Source organism: Homalodisca vitripennis, chromosome 4 (genome assembly GCF_021130785.1).
Source record: "Homalodisca vitripennis isolate AUS2020 chromosome 4, UT_GWSS_2.1, whole genome shotgun sequence".
Taxonomy (NCBI): Eukaryota; Metazoa; Arthropoda; class Insecta; order Hemiptera; family Cicadellidae; genus Homalodisca; species Homalodisca vitripennis.
The window spans coordinates 50,544,679-50,560,307 of NC_060210.1; the positions used below are offsets into that span (position 1 = coordinate 50,544,679).

At 30.1% G+C, this 15,629-nt stretch overlaps 1 protein-coding gene across 1 annotated transcript in view; it reads right to left on the minus strand.

Moving 5' to 3' along the window:
- The window catches only part of LOC124359305 (adenylate cyclase type 8), a 212,209-nt gene that overhangs the window by 142,515 nt on the left and 54,065 nt on the right, over positions 1-15,629 (minus strand). Inside the window, 1 exon segment of the mRNA XM_046811933.1 lies at positions 10,481-10,656. Within this exon segment, the coding sequence (XP_046667889.1) occupies positions 10,481-10,642 (162 nt within the window). The 5' untranslated portion in view covers positions 10,643-10,656.

Sequence of the window (15,629 nt, forward strand, 5' to 3'; positions counted from 1 at the left end):
TTATGAAGCATTAAAAATGTATGTTTATTCTGTGATGAATTTACTGCTATTTCAAAAACTGAACTTAACACTACATAAATTTTACAGAAATTCTTTTAAAAGTCTTCTTACAAGAAAGAGGGCATCGTACTTTTAGTTAAGAAAACGTAAGTACAGCATGTACCTTGTTAATAAACCAGATTTTACGATATTCTCGACGCCTCTAAAGGGTCGCAACTCAAATTAATCGCTGATCATGTTTACACCTTTTAGTTGTAAACACGTTGAAAATATCCAGTCAACATCTTTCAAACTGATTTGTGTCATTGAGACATGGTGTTTTTAATGCTATTCCTATTATAATTTTGAGTTACAACTTTGGGCAAAAATCATACATCAGAGGTTTATAAAAGTAGACACAAACCTCTGCATATTATTATCACCAAATAGGTATTAAAACCGAAGTTGAAGGCATTTCGTAGATAACAGTAGTGAAACGTTACTATGAAACCACTGAAAAATACTTACAAAAATATTTATTTGCAAATCAGTTATTTAACATAATATAGAGTCAAAATTGTAGATATTTATCCGACCTCTTCAATGTAAAGTAATTATGAATCCCAAAAGGCAAGATTTTGTGTGATCTTAAAATAGTAGGTTCAGTGGTAACCCAAGTGGCTGGCTTAAACAATTTTATAATATTTATAAGGGACAGAAATTCGTAAATCAATTTCAAAAACCAATACGGATGTCAAAAGAGTCTCCAGATCTCTACCAAACTTTCCAAAGCTGAGTAACATTAAGTCCACAAATTTATGAGGAACTTGTAATTAGTTCAGCAGTAATCCCTGGAGGACCATTTTCTTATATAATGAAGTTGCTTACAACCATGTATTTAGTTAGTACTACGGATATATTTAACACTGAATACTTATGGGAAAAACATCGATTTCCTAAAATTTGCTTGCTTCTATTTACTAACAATTTTCTGTTTATAAAATCAATTATTAAATTCAGAGCATCTCAGCTGCCTCTCCTGTTGTGCGGTCTTGAATAGATCTTAGATAGATGAAACTTTGTTCTGAAGTTTGCTAATTGATCCTTCAGTTTTATTGAGTGTAGCCACAGCTGCGTCTAAGACTTAACTCAGTTTCAAATATCCACCTTGACATAAGACAAATACCTGTTCGGAAAGTTCACTTTAAGATTTTCTACAACCATCTCCAAATTTCCAACGATAATCTCAGTATTAATGATCAAAGTATATATATATATATATATATATATATATATATATATATATATATATATATATATATATATATGGCTACATCCATAGTGAATGCACTATCCATCTTCCGCGATTTAAAATCATATTCTGTCTTACAAAACACAAAACTGCACGAAGGTCAATTGTTTGTTTGTATGTTTAGTAAAGTATAACATGTAAACCATCTATTGCTGCGACATGCTCTGGGTTTCAAAGTCTTGATTCGATAAAACGAAACTGCATTATATGTGGTTATTAAAGCTCTGCAAACTTTGTAATACTTTATACCAGACACTAATATACTGTAACTGCGCTGTAAAGGTAGTAATAGTCTTCTGGGAGTTCTTTCTTCAAGAAGATAATTCTAGGAAATCTGAAGATCTCTCAAATTGGAATTTTGGGCTTTAAACGCATCTCCATTGATCAAAGACTCTCAAAATGAACCAATTTCACCACAATGAAAATAACCACGTTTCATTAAAAAGCCTAGATATAAACATTTTTCCCCTTACTGGTCAACGATCCAGCCTATTGCTTAAAAAGGCATTTGTTAATGGAAGAAAAACTATAATTAATTCTGTAATTGGCTTAGACCCCATTGAGCTATATGATATCTACAGTTTAAACAGGTTAATAATTTTATATGACGTTCCGAACTCTATTTTAGAAATGACCTCCTTAACTATGAAAGCTATCACACACACACACACACACACACACACGCGCGCGCGCGCGCGCGCGCGCGCACGCACCATACTGATATATTTTTATCCATATGAAATTTATTTAAAAAATTTCTTCCTACGAGATAAGGCAAATTTTCTAAATATAAACAGGTTGTAACTAATTAATAATTTTAAAAACCTTTTTTGCTTATTTTCAGCAACATTCTGTTGATTCTCTGTGGCTTGTTTGCAAAGTTTTCTTATCGCCATTATATTTGTATTTGCTAATATACATAAAACATGTTCTGGGTATTATTAAGCTCCGCTTCTCACATTAAGAACGCTACTTCTACTATAAATATGCCAGGTGGGGGTGTCATTGTTTTCAAAATAACCAATATTACTGCTTCAATTTCGAACTTTTGAGCACAATTAAAGTAACATAATGGTACCAATCTTATGAAAAATATACGTATTGCAGAAGTTTAGAATTGTCATTTATTCCTTTAAATCTAACTTTTTAGGTACTAGAAGCCAAAGTCTGTTCCTTAGCCTTAAAAAAACGTTTAAGTTAAAAACTAAAAATTATTGAACTAAAACGTTCAGTAGAAATTGTTAATATAGAGAGTTCTATAGGATTTTAATAATACTAATGCCTTACTTGCTTTTGCTTTGAATGCTGATATATTTATAACTTTGTTTTTGTCCATTGTAATGAATTATGAAATATTTATTTCATTTATTTTGTGTAAATCTTTGTCTATATATTTAACTTTTGTTTTTATATAACAGTGGTTATTGCAGGTATTTTATATTATGTATTATGAAACTAATTATTCATTTTAACTACTGTTACTCATTGATATTTGACTCGTAAGTTTTTTGAGCTTGAACCTGAGAGTCCAAAATGATGAATAATGGAACCTAACATCAGGGTAATGTAAATGCACTTTTAAAATGAAGTTAAAATGTCAATTTTTAAAAGAATTAACAAAATAAATATTTAACACATAGTTTTACTATTATACTATTATAATCTATAGTCACCAATATTCTTGAAAGTATAGTAGAAGTAAATGGTTCAAACCGTTGTAGCCTTTCATCCAGCCATACCTGCAGTAAGTGGACAACAGTCGGAATGAGATGCACTCTCTATGCAGGGCGTGAAAGCCAAACTGTTTACTTCAGCGAGAACTGATCGTTTATCATGAGAACCCTTCACCTGAGGCCATTTTCCTTCTATTCCGGGAACAGGGCGAGTAAACAAAGCCAAAGCAAACCTAACCTCATACTTTCTACATACACCCATCGAATTTATCTATTTTAATTGTTTTAATTATTTTCAGATTTGCTTTTTAACATTTGTAGATACAGTAGTAAAGAAACGGCAATTGGTTTTATTTAAATGTTCAAAATTTCGTTTACAGTTTGATATATTTTCTTAACCTATCATGCGGTATGTTTCCCTTCTAACTTAAATTACTCGTACATCAAACCTGCCATAAAGTAGTTCTATTTTCTGTTATTTTACTTTGAGCGCTAGTGAAGCCTATCAATCGAGAGGCAGGAAAACTGCCATTTAAGACTGTCTATTCATTCATCTAAACTTAAAAATTTGCATGAAGATAAATGTTTGCTGCGGCAGTACTGAGTTCGCACCTCACTTCATAAGATTTGACTGGACTTTAGCGAATACAATTGTATCGGTATCAATCACTTACTATGATGGCTACGAGAAAACATCAGAATAAATAAATTTGTAAGTAAATTGAGTACGATGATTTTAACATATAGATTTTAATTAATTATTTTTATTCATAATAAGTAAAAAGAAATAATGTAATTGCCAATTGAAGATGACAATCCTTAATTACAGCGGCACTCTTGCGTAGTAATACCCTCCTTAGCTCACTGAATGTTTATTATTTAAACACTGCTATAAAACTAACTTAATGAACAAATATGTGAATGTACCGTATGGAAAGATATATGAAAGTTATTTTATTTTTAGATTTTAAATTTTGCATTAACTTCCATCTCTACGTAAAGAGGGCAGAGTTCTATGATGGTGCATATCGAAACATAGATTTTGGCTAAGATTAGATGGCAGTAAGGTTGTAAAACTTTTCTCTATTATTGTCTGTCTGTCTATCTATCCGCAGGACGTCTCAAGGATGAAACAAGTGCCAATTTAAAGATATGAAAATGTTGATACCTCAGCGATGTAAGTATTTTAGAGTACTCTATTAAGATAAGACTACCATAAAAGTATGGTTTAGTATCAATAAAGGAAAGTGGGATATTGTGATCATCCGCAATTTAAAAGTCCGAGAGTGTGAAATAGGACAGACTGAAAAGAATAGTATTTTCCGTTATTTAACTATCTAACTGTAAAACAGTTTTAAGTTGGGTTTTTTTTAATGGGTTACAATGTGGGAAAATAGGAAGTCGTGGATACCATAGTTTATGTACAGGAATTGTGTCAGCGCTTATGAAATATGAGGTGAATTATTAATAATATACCCATTATTTAAATATTTAGTTCTACATAATACATATGTTGCCAATGCTTGTGGAAATATAAATATTAGTAGGGTTTAAAGATTATACAGGTCTAAAAAACAAATGAGGTGTCGATGTTTGTTGAATAGTCAATATTAGTAAGCTGTGAGAGCCTACTTACACGTCTGAATTTACAAATAAATTGTTGATCCTTTTGGAATGGTAAATATCAGTTAGCTTTGTGAACTTATTTTTCTGCATTGACAAATTGGTTGTTAATTCTTGATTAATTGTCAAATATTAGTAAGCTTTAATGAAAAACAGAGCTTTCAGCCGGGTAAACATTTAATTGTATTCTACCCTTAACAATCGGATTTGCATTTTCATTAATAAATATTGTTTCACGAATGAAGAAGGGTCCTATTACTAAGGGTCACATAAATATTTATTGCGTAGATTTAAATCCAATAAATATTACTACTATATTGTATTACAAACATCAATACTCCATTAAACCAATATTTCATCACATACTACAAAAGTTTTAAACTTATCTCACATTACACAAATTATGGTAATGTAAAACGGTCTGTATATTATATTTAGAAATCATTTGTGACATTTGAATGACACTGGAGTTTTAGGACATTTTCCATTGTTCAGGGGCAACATTTTCTCGCATCACTGAATGACTGAAAATTTCTGAAAAGATAACGTTTCCTTCGTAATCCTTCAATTGTTTGAAACAAACTTTAAATAAGAATTTCTGACACGGTTCTTGAAGAAACATTCATTATGAAATATAATATGCACGACATGAGCACTGATACCATAAATACTGACCTTTTATATTCATCTGCAGGTGCCCCAAATTGGCAACAACCTTGCACCCCTGTTCGCACCCACTATAACTGGGATTGTATATCATGTAAACGCAGTAAGAAGCGTAGATAACATAAGAAAAGACAATATAATACTAATAACACTTAAACACTAAATAAATTATAATACAATTGACGATATTAATAAATGAAAAGAAAATTACTATTGGGAAAATCTTTAAGGTTAATATTCTGTTATGTCTATAATAGTAATATTGTAATGGAAACGAATAACAACAATTTGTAACCATTCATTTTCAGTTTAGTTCCTATTTTGAAATACAGCTTTACATTTTGATAGAGCGCTATGTAAGTGATTGAATTAATTAACAGTTGACGAACATATCACTGTGTTCAATACTAGATTAACATCATCATTGAATGTAATATCCGTTAGAAATTTTGCCATAAACCGTACTGTATTCGTTTGTTTATAATTTTTAGCAAAATTTAATAACAGCCTTCTACTCATATTTTAACCATTATATTTGAAAACGGCAATGCTTACACTCTTTATAAATTATGGGATAAACATTAATTTCTAACGTTTATAATGTTTATCTTTGATATTTTCAATGTTACAAGGTATCAGCATTTCCATAATTGTGACAAAACAAATTTCATGGCAAAATTATTACACATTTACTAGCGTGCACGTGTATCTTATCATATATAACATTCGTTATTGTAAAACTCTAAAAGTTATTCATATTTAAAATAGGATCAACCTTTTACAGTTAAAATAGGTAATAAAATAAAACGAAAGGAATTTATGAAAAGTATGCTATTAGTAAATAGATAAACTGAAACGTTGTTTTTTATTTCATTTCATTGAAATAACAAAGTTTTATTGGTCCAATATAATAGTTAATAAATTTATGTGATTGACACCTAAGGCCTAGTTGTATAATCTTAGCCGTTATATAACACCCCTATACAGTTTATATACCCAGCATGACCACTATACTTAATTTAAAAAGTATATGAGACAATATAAGATCAATTTTATCACATTAAAAATGATTGTAAACAATAAGAATTATGCTTACACAAAAACTCATATTAACACAATTTAAATATATTTCTAAGTTATCATAATGGCATCAATGTATTAGTTAGTCTTTTGGACATATACAAAGTTCTCTCAATTTTACATAGCATAAAAAGCAATTAAATACTAGTTATGAAATTTCTGAGTTATTTGGTGAAACAATAATATACTTGGGCTACTTTTATCTTACAAATAATGATTAGTTTGACGCCATTTTCCAGAAGTACATGTGGTACTTGCAGCTCACGAAATGCACGCCGCCGGGTCGATTCGCAGGGCTATTTACAAAACATTGTCTCACTTGCTCAACTACTTCGTCAGATGTGCTTGGACGACCTGAGGATTTTTTTATGTTTCACTGAGCAACCTGTTTCTACAAAACAACTATGCCACTCATAAATTGTAGGCCTACTAGGAGGATCTTTAGCGTACTTGGTACGAAAATTACGCTGAACTGTTGTCGCAGACTTCGATTCTTCAAACCAAAACACACAACTAGCACGCTCCGGTCCAGTGAAGGCAGCCATGTCACTAGCGCTTAGGCACTAGCGGACTACGCGAGTCAAAACTTGAACTGCTTTCCTTTAAAAACAACACCAAAACCAGCTCTGTACCTTGTTTAATAAATGTTATATGAATTTTCAAAGTTGTAAAGTCCTTTTTGAAACGCCATGTACTTGAAAGAGAACAAAGTTCAATTAAACCAAATGCCAATCACTTTGTGTGGTATATTTCCAATACTAATTCAGTTTGTACGTTTTAGAGTAAAAATTGATACCGACAAGGAAAGTAGCAGAGATACACGTATAAATTCAGGAATTCGTTCTTTCTCTAATTTTCCCCACATACTATCGCATGTTATAAACAATATCCAATGATTAAAAGAAGGATTTTACCAAGGTCCATATTTAAAATGATAATAAGTATATGCGTAGGCCTATCATTAAACGATTAGGTAATAATAATCAGGTTGTAGTTTTGCTTGTTAGGTCTGTCTGAGTTGTTTTCGGAAAAATTTTGATCAATTAATAATAAATCTTTCATCGTGGTTTTTTAATGTTATTTTTATATTAGCCAACCATCAAAAGTATATAAATTTAAATGTTGAGCAGTTAGAATTGGCTATATATATATAGTTATTAATTACCATTATGAATTGCTTATATACACACTAACCAGTTTCTCAGCCAGTTACATTTCATTATTGTTTGCACTAAAGGAAATTGTTCTTATTTCTTCCTTATTATTTATCCAGATATATGGTGTGTCCTAGTTTAAGTGTATATCACTTTCTTGCTGAATCAACAAAGTCTATGTTAATTTCACATAAATCTCCATTTATCCTATCTGTTTCAAAAGAGATAGTTGATTGCCCATATATTTGACCCATACTAAAGATTGAGAAATTAGAAGAAGTAGGGTATGTCACTGATATAATACGAAAACTCGATACTGGTTGAACGAGACATTAACTTAAGATATTGAAGTAATTAAATGATTAAACAATTTACTACACATAACATAGCTTGTGGCAAGGGTTTAATCAATATGAATGTTGAGTATAACAGAAGTGAAAGTAATGAAATTACTTTGGGAAGTATTACAATGGGAAGTATTCTCGTTGCATCATCAAATTCACAACTGAGTGCACTAAGATGTTCTAGACAAGATCTCTTCTTGGAGCATGTCTAAGCATGATATAGCAACTGAGTTTTCTACACATAACGTAGCTAAGATGAGAAGGGTTGATTTAATGTGAATTTTGAGTATAACTCCAGTTTACCGTACTCTTAATGTAGCGTCTGGAATCTGACACTATGACAGACTTTACTCCTGACTGGAATCGTGTTTGTCTCAAGAGATACTCTTTACATCACTTCGATATCAGAGACACCTAGACTACAAAATATAGTGTAATTTAGGATAAAATGTATTCTCATTGTCTTATCAGATGCATTTCTCGAGTCATGTTCATCTGAAGAGATAGAAAAAAGTTAAAAAAGGCGTACAATGAACTCTCTACATCGTTTCGAAAAACAATTCATATCAAATCAGTGGTACGTATCACAAATATAAAAAAAATAAATAAATAAAAACAATTAAAAATTGTAAAACATTATAAAATGAATGAAAAGACCAACTAATAAAACATAAATTAATTTCTATACAATAACCTGTTTAATATATTATGAAATGTTGTAAATCAAAACAAAAACACATACATGTAAAATGTATTTAAAATATAATTAATAAACAATCAATTGTACACAATAGATTTTTCAAATTTAAACTTTCAGTTAAAACTATCCTCACATTACAAATACAATATATGCTTTATTTGATGGAGCACAAAATTGAAATTTTAAAACGTGTATATTTGACATACTTTACTTAAAAAATCAAAGAGAAATCCCATTTTACAGTTTTGCGAGTGTGCGTCAAACCGGTTAAAATAAGGTGTAAACCGAGGTAAAACTTTCCTTCTATATCAAAGAAAGGCAGGAAAACTTTAGACAAAGTGCTGTGTAAAAGTAGGAAGTCAAGTTTATACGAAGCAAGAGAAGGGATATGGTTAACTATGTTATGAGTTACTCACGACTTTTTACTGTACACCTTGTCTGAAGTGACGTATAGTGTACTCTGTTTTGGACAACTGGGCAGCTTTGTGGACAATCGTACAGCGGATAAGAGTTCATTACTTACCACTTGTATACTACACATATTTCTTATATTTACTTTTTATGTTTGTGTTTACAGTTATTTATTTTTAAAATAATTTCAAGTAAAAGTTCTTACTACACACCTCCACCAATATTATTATTATTTTTTTAATAAGCAAATTAAGTATTTAAATACTGTTATTCTAAACGTAATAGTCTACGAGCTGAGAGCCTATTGGTATTTTATAAGAAAAACAACCTGGTTTTTGTGAAATCTATAAAGTACTTTTCACTAAGAGAGATTGATTGTCAGCCACGCTGGTTTTAGTGCAGGTCGAAATGGAAGGGTATGGACAGGCTTAAAAATTTAATTTTTCTCAAGTAATTGGCGAAGGCTATTTCATGGGACTGGAAAATTTTATTTCTGTCAGTCTATTTGTCTGAATACGTGAATATTGGAAGGGGTTACTGTGATGGTAATGAGAAAATAAAATAAATACATAAAAAAAACCCAATACACCCATACGAGATTTGAACACTTGTCACAATAAAACATGTAGCCTAACTATCCCAACACACACATCATTTGATAGCGATTTTGAGTATAGACTTTTATTATTTAAACACTGACATGAAATCCAATTTAATGAACAAAACTCTGAACGTATAACTTGCAAGATTGTATATATAAATATAAAATTTGGCATGAAACTTCTTAACACATATTAACATTAACTTAACTTTTTTACAAGAACGAGTCCTATGATGCCTCATTTTCTTATCAACGTCCTTTGATATGGTTGTCATATATATATATATATATATATATATATATATATATATATATATATATATATATATAAAATGTTATTCTGCATGTAACTACAGGGAAGCCTGTTACGACACTTCGAGTGGCTTAATTATAGCTAGTACTATAATACAAGTCGGTCTTTGTAGGGTTGGCTGAATCTGAATGTTTTTTAACCCTTTTAATACCCTTGTATTTCAACACCTACTAAAACTATAATGGCTGGTTTTAATATTTTTTACTTTATGGAAAACTACTCTATTGATTTTTCAAAAACTTAGGTTGTGTGCTTATACAAAGCACATTGATATACTCTCGTTTCCTGGACTTATATTCTTCATTGGATTATAGGTAAGCTATTTTCAATAAGAAATAAATAAATGGTAACATAACAAAATTTGCCATTTAAAAGTGCAAATTATCTTTCGGTTATCGGAAATGTCGGCCAAATTTTCAGACACACATGTCTTATAATATATTGATATATTAATACCTTACATGGGTTCTTTCACCATATGTAAAATCATACAGAATACTGAATGTACCACTTAAATTATCATAAATATTATGTTGGCATATAGGGGTTTATTAATCCAATCTTTTTATATCCTAGGTGGTTAATGATCTCAAATTTTTTGTTTAATACTACTTAGCTACTAACCTTAGCAGTATCAAAGCTATCGTGACTACTGACGCCATACTGTGGGGACACACGGCCGCCCGAGATGTCACCTGCTCTCTGACTCTCCAGTTGCTTCTTTACTGTGATCTTTTGTACGGCTTTGGCCCACAGGAAGCGCTTGCTTAGAGTTCCGCAGGCCATCGTTATTGTCCAGCCTGAAATAGTTACAAATAGAGTCAGAATAAACAGGCAGTTTACTACGCCGTAATGTAATAAATTCCCTACTTCTGTTCAGTTTCTTGTCTACTACGGAGATCACTGTTGGAGTTGTTTAAGGGCTGTTGATAGCCCTGACTTAATGGCTGTGCCACACCCGCCTGCTTTGACTGTAGAGGCTTCTGAGTTGGCATCCCTTTGTTCTAAAGAGAAAGAAAAACTCAATAATGGCGCTGAAAATATCTTAATCCAAAACTAAAATTACAACTATTTTTTGAGGGAAGTTGATGTCAGAGTTTATAGTTTTGTGTTTTATTCGGAGGAATAAGTTAAAATAAACCGAGGAACTGTATGTGAATTTTAAACGACCAAAAGTAGACACGTATGTATTTTCTTAATCGGGTCTTCAAGAAAAACTTGACTTCAGCACGGAAAATATCTTAGACCTTCCCTATATGAAAACGGGATAAAAGTAAAGACTTTTTTTTACCAAAATAGGTATCTCTATGTATTTGTACTTCCTTTGGTCGGGAAAATTAGAGAAACTCAACTGTGGCGTTAGAGAAATTGAAATAGAAAATGATCTTACACCTGTAAAACAAAAGATAAAAGTAAGATTAAACACTGATATTATTGACCATAAACACTGCAATAATATCCACCTACATACGTATAAATTTCATATGAAATCATATTACACAGAAAGTTCCTTCACTAAATAAGGATTCAATTTCGAAAATTGCACGCGTAGCCGCGGGTAGTTAGTATGTAATAATCATGCCAGCAATTCAAACTACCACTGTGGTCTCTAAAAGGATAAAAAATAGTTATTTCAGAAAACAGTGAAATAGTATTTAAGTTTAAAAGCACTTTTAAAGCTATATTATAATACACTTTAACTAACAATAAACAAAATATAAGGTCGGATGCAATACCAAAATTACTATGCAGAATCGTACGTATTCACTTTGATAGCTACATCACGATAGTGATAACAAGTAAAGGCTACGAGGAGGAAGGATTATATGTTGGAGTTTTGAGAATAGGACACTTATCTTCGCAACTGTGAGGAAATGTAAGGAGAACATTTAGACGGACCTCATTACTTACGATGAATTTACCACCGAAATCAATAAAGACACAGTGAGTAACGTGGGTATAATGGACATAAATGTCTCGAATTATAGAAATAATTCCAAATTATCACTATGCAATACACATAAAAATAATAAGAATGTGACAAAATTCAAATAATACAATTTTGAATTTAAAAGGTTTAAAGTATTTATCTTATTAGAACATTTTTCAGGCTCTTCGTTTTGTCAGAAAAAAGATTTTAATACAGCGATAACGAAATTTCTACCTAATTAACGTTATTACATTGTTCGTAAGTATTATAAGTTTTATAATTATTATTCATATATACACATTAATCTTCAAATATACGTACTAAAGTCCGAAATAGTGTGTTTTTTTACATTTTTTACGGCATAGATAAGGTCTTTACTGTCAGACGATTGATAAATGGATAATTATCTAGACGTGGAAACATATTTTGATAAGCATACCACTTTCATAAATGTTTATATGGTTTATAAAATAGCTTGATATCATTTGCACGCTACGTGAACGACTAGTGAGTACTGAATAAAAGTATTCCTTTCTGTATGGGTTTATTCATCGTTCATATCTTCTACTACGTTCTGTTTTAATTTTATGACAATGTTTCTACATTACTCTTGCTATTGCCATATTCTAAATAGCATCTTATACGGATTGTTACGAATATAATTTTATAAATTATACATTTATAGTATATAATACTCTTAGTAACTTCATCTTTTGTTATTTTATTTTTAGTTTGTACGTCTAAAATCAAATCTTCAATATTTTGACAAATAAAAGTACTGTAATATTGTAATAAAGACAGCCCCCCCCCCCCCACCCCCCCCCCCCCCCACCCCCCCCCCCCCCCACCCCCCCCCCCCCCCACCCCCCCCCCCCCCCACCCCCCCCCCCCCCCACCCCCCAATTCAAATTTTCGAAACCCCAAAAGCAAATAAAAAATTTTAAACAATAATAACACTATATAACAAAAAGCGGGCGATGCCAAAAATTTGAAAAAAAAGGGTTTGAAATAGAAAAGGGGTTTGCTAATAAAATTTTTTAACTAAACATTTTTACTTCATCCCATGTTATTTTGCTTTTTTTTTAAATTACTCAGAATGAAGTAAACATACCAAAATAGTAAAAAAAATTTCCCCAATAACCTTTTTTTTTAAAGGGAGTCAAAAAAAATTTTTTCCTTTTTGGGTCATTACCAAAAATGTTAAAAAAAATTTTCGAAAAATTTTAATTTATTCTAAAATAAAATTTTTTTTGCACAACGGGCAATTTTTAAAACAATTCACCAAAAACACTAAAAAAAACACTAAAACACAAATAAACCTACAAAAACTTACAAAAAAACACGACCGTCCACATCAACAACTCAGCCCGGAAATCGACAACATGGCGGTCACATCTTTTACTTTCCCCAAACTACGATTTTGGTACTTTTCCCAACTACAAATAAAGGGGAATAAAACAAAAGAAATTCCTTGGGTTTTTTTCCCCCCAATCCAATGGTGCAGGGAAATCGAATCGATACTTGCCGGAATATACTTTTAGAGTGTTTTAGAAAGGGGAAAAGTTTTTATAAAAATTTTGACGCCCAACAATCCGCTAAGGGTTAAATTTTTTTATAAAAATTTTTGATAAAAAAACATTTTTGGGGGGTTAAATGGCTCCCAAATTTCAAAATTGAAATTTCAAAATTTTAATTTAAATTTTCCTTCTTATTACAAAATCTATTATACACATTTAAATAAATTAATTTACTGAAAAATTTTTTTGAAATAGTGTTTTTACAAAACAATTAAAAATTGGACTCTTTTTAAAAAAATTTTTTAGCCCAATAATTAATATTTTTTTTAAGTTGTTAAAATTGGGGGGGTTTTTTTAAAAAATTGTTATTTTATGGGTTTTAATTTTAAATAAGTTTTTTTTTTTTAATTTTTTAATTTAAAAAAAAATAAAACACAATTTATAATAATGAAATCCAGAATTTAAATTAAAAAAACTTTTAAAAAATTTTTCCCCCCCTTTTTTCGGGGTTTATTTTAATGCTTTTTTAAACGTCAAGGGCTTTTTAGATCACCGGGTTTTCTATAATGTATTTTTAATAGCAAACCGAATCACACTTTAAAAAAGGATCATTCTGAGGGGAAAAAACATAAAAAATTTTATTTTGTTTTTTTTTTTAAAATCATTACTATAATATTTTTATTATTTCGAAAAGTAGAAATGTAGGGGGCTTTTCAGAAAAAACCAAACAAGATATTAATTATATTTGGTACTGAAAAACTCTGATAAATAGCGGGAAAGGATGAAAACATCTATAAAACAAGTATTTTTTTTTCCTTAAGAAAAATATGTTCCCCTTTTTTTGCCGGGGTAAAAAGACACAATCCCAGAGACTTAAAATTAGAAATTGTTTTTTTTTTCCTCTTAATCTTTTTTCCCATGTTGAAAAAAAAGAAATAGCCCTTTTGGCAGGGGTATTTTAGTAGTAATTTTTGGTGCAAGTTTTTTTTTCCATTCTATTTTTTTAAAAAAAATTCAAAAAACTACCCCAACCCGGAACAAAATTAAAAAATCCATACTAAAACCAAAATGTCTAAAGGTTTTATGAAACTTTTCCCGTGATTCTTGTAAAAAAAATCATTTTATTGTTTTTTAAATTAGAGAAATGGATAACTAACTAAAATTTAAAATAGTTAAACGTTTCCCTTCAATGGGCCCAAATTTTATTTAATTTTTAATTTCCGGTAGCTGTTTAAAAAGGGACCCAGATTTACGGCGGCCATGTTTAAGATTGTTTTTTTTTAAATTTTCAATAAAAACCCGTTTTTAAATTTTTAAAAACTACCCCCCCCTACTTTCATTTTGGTGAATTTGTAATTCTAAAAAAACTCGAATAGTTCCCGTAAAAAAGCCCTTTTTAAATATGTATCTATTTTTTTCATGTTTTTCCTCAAAAAAAATTTTGTATTTTTCTTTTAGGTACTAAAAATACACATTTCAAAAGCCCAAACAAAAAGCATTTTTAAAACATACCAATACCCCTTTTTAAAATTAGATATATACCTTGATTATAACGCCTTATTAAAAGGGTTTTAGGAATAAAAAAAAAGTTTGACTTTTATATTTTTTCTTTTAGAATTAAAATCAAGATGGCGCAATAAAACAAAAAAATTTTTGTTTTTTTCCCAATAGGCCTTAACATATTAAAATTTTTTCCCAGAGTTGATTAAAATCATGCATTGATTTCGTATTAAAAAATTAGAGTTTAAGGATTTACACTACTCATTTTTTAATTTTTTAAAGAATTTTTAAGAATAAAAATGTAAAATTTTAAAAAAACCCAGGCTTTTTTTTAATATCTTAAATAAACGAACATATAAATCAAAAGGGAAAAATCGAAAACTGTGATCACTGCAAAAGGTATATTGAAAAGGGTTATTTTTACAAGAATTTTTATATTAGCATCACGGGACAATGAAGTGACAAAATAAAAAATTAAAAATTTGTATTTTTTTAAATTTAAATCTGAAACTTAAATACTAATAAATGCCATTTAGAAATGCTTTTTTCTACCGAAAATAATTATAAACTAAAATAGGTTCCACTTTTTTTCTTTCCCCGGGCCCTTTTGCTTGACAGCATTTACCTTTTAAAGAAAAAAACCATTTAATAAAAAAAATGCTTTAAAATTTTTTTGCTAAAATCCAAAGGTTTTACTTTCGTTTTAAAGGGCCAATTGTGTAGATGCTTAAAAGTGTATTAATTTTATTTTGTTTAAACAAATCGGGTATTTTAAAAATCCCTGCCCACTAATAACACTTTTCAGTTGATCATTTTAAAAAAACCC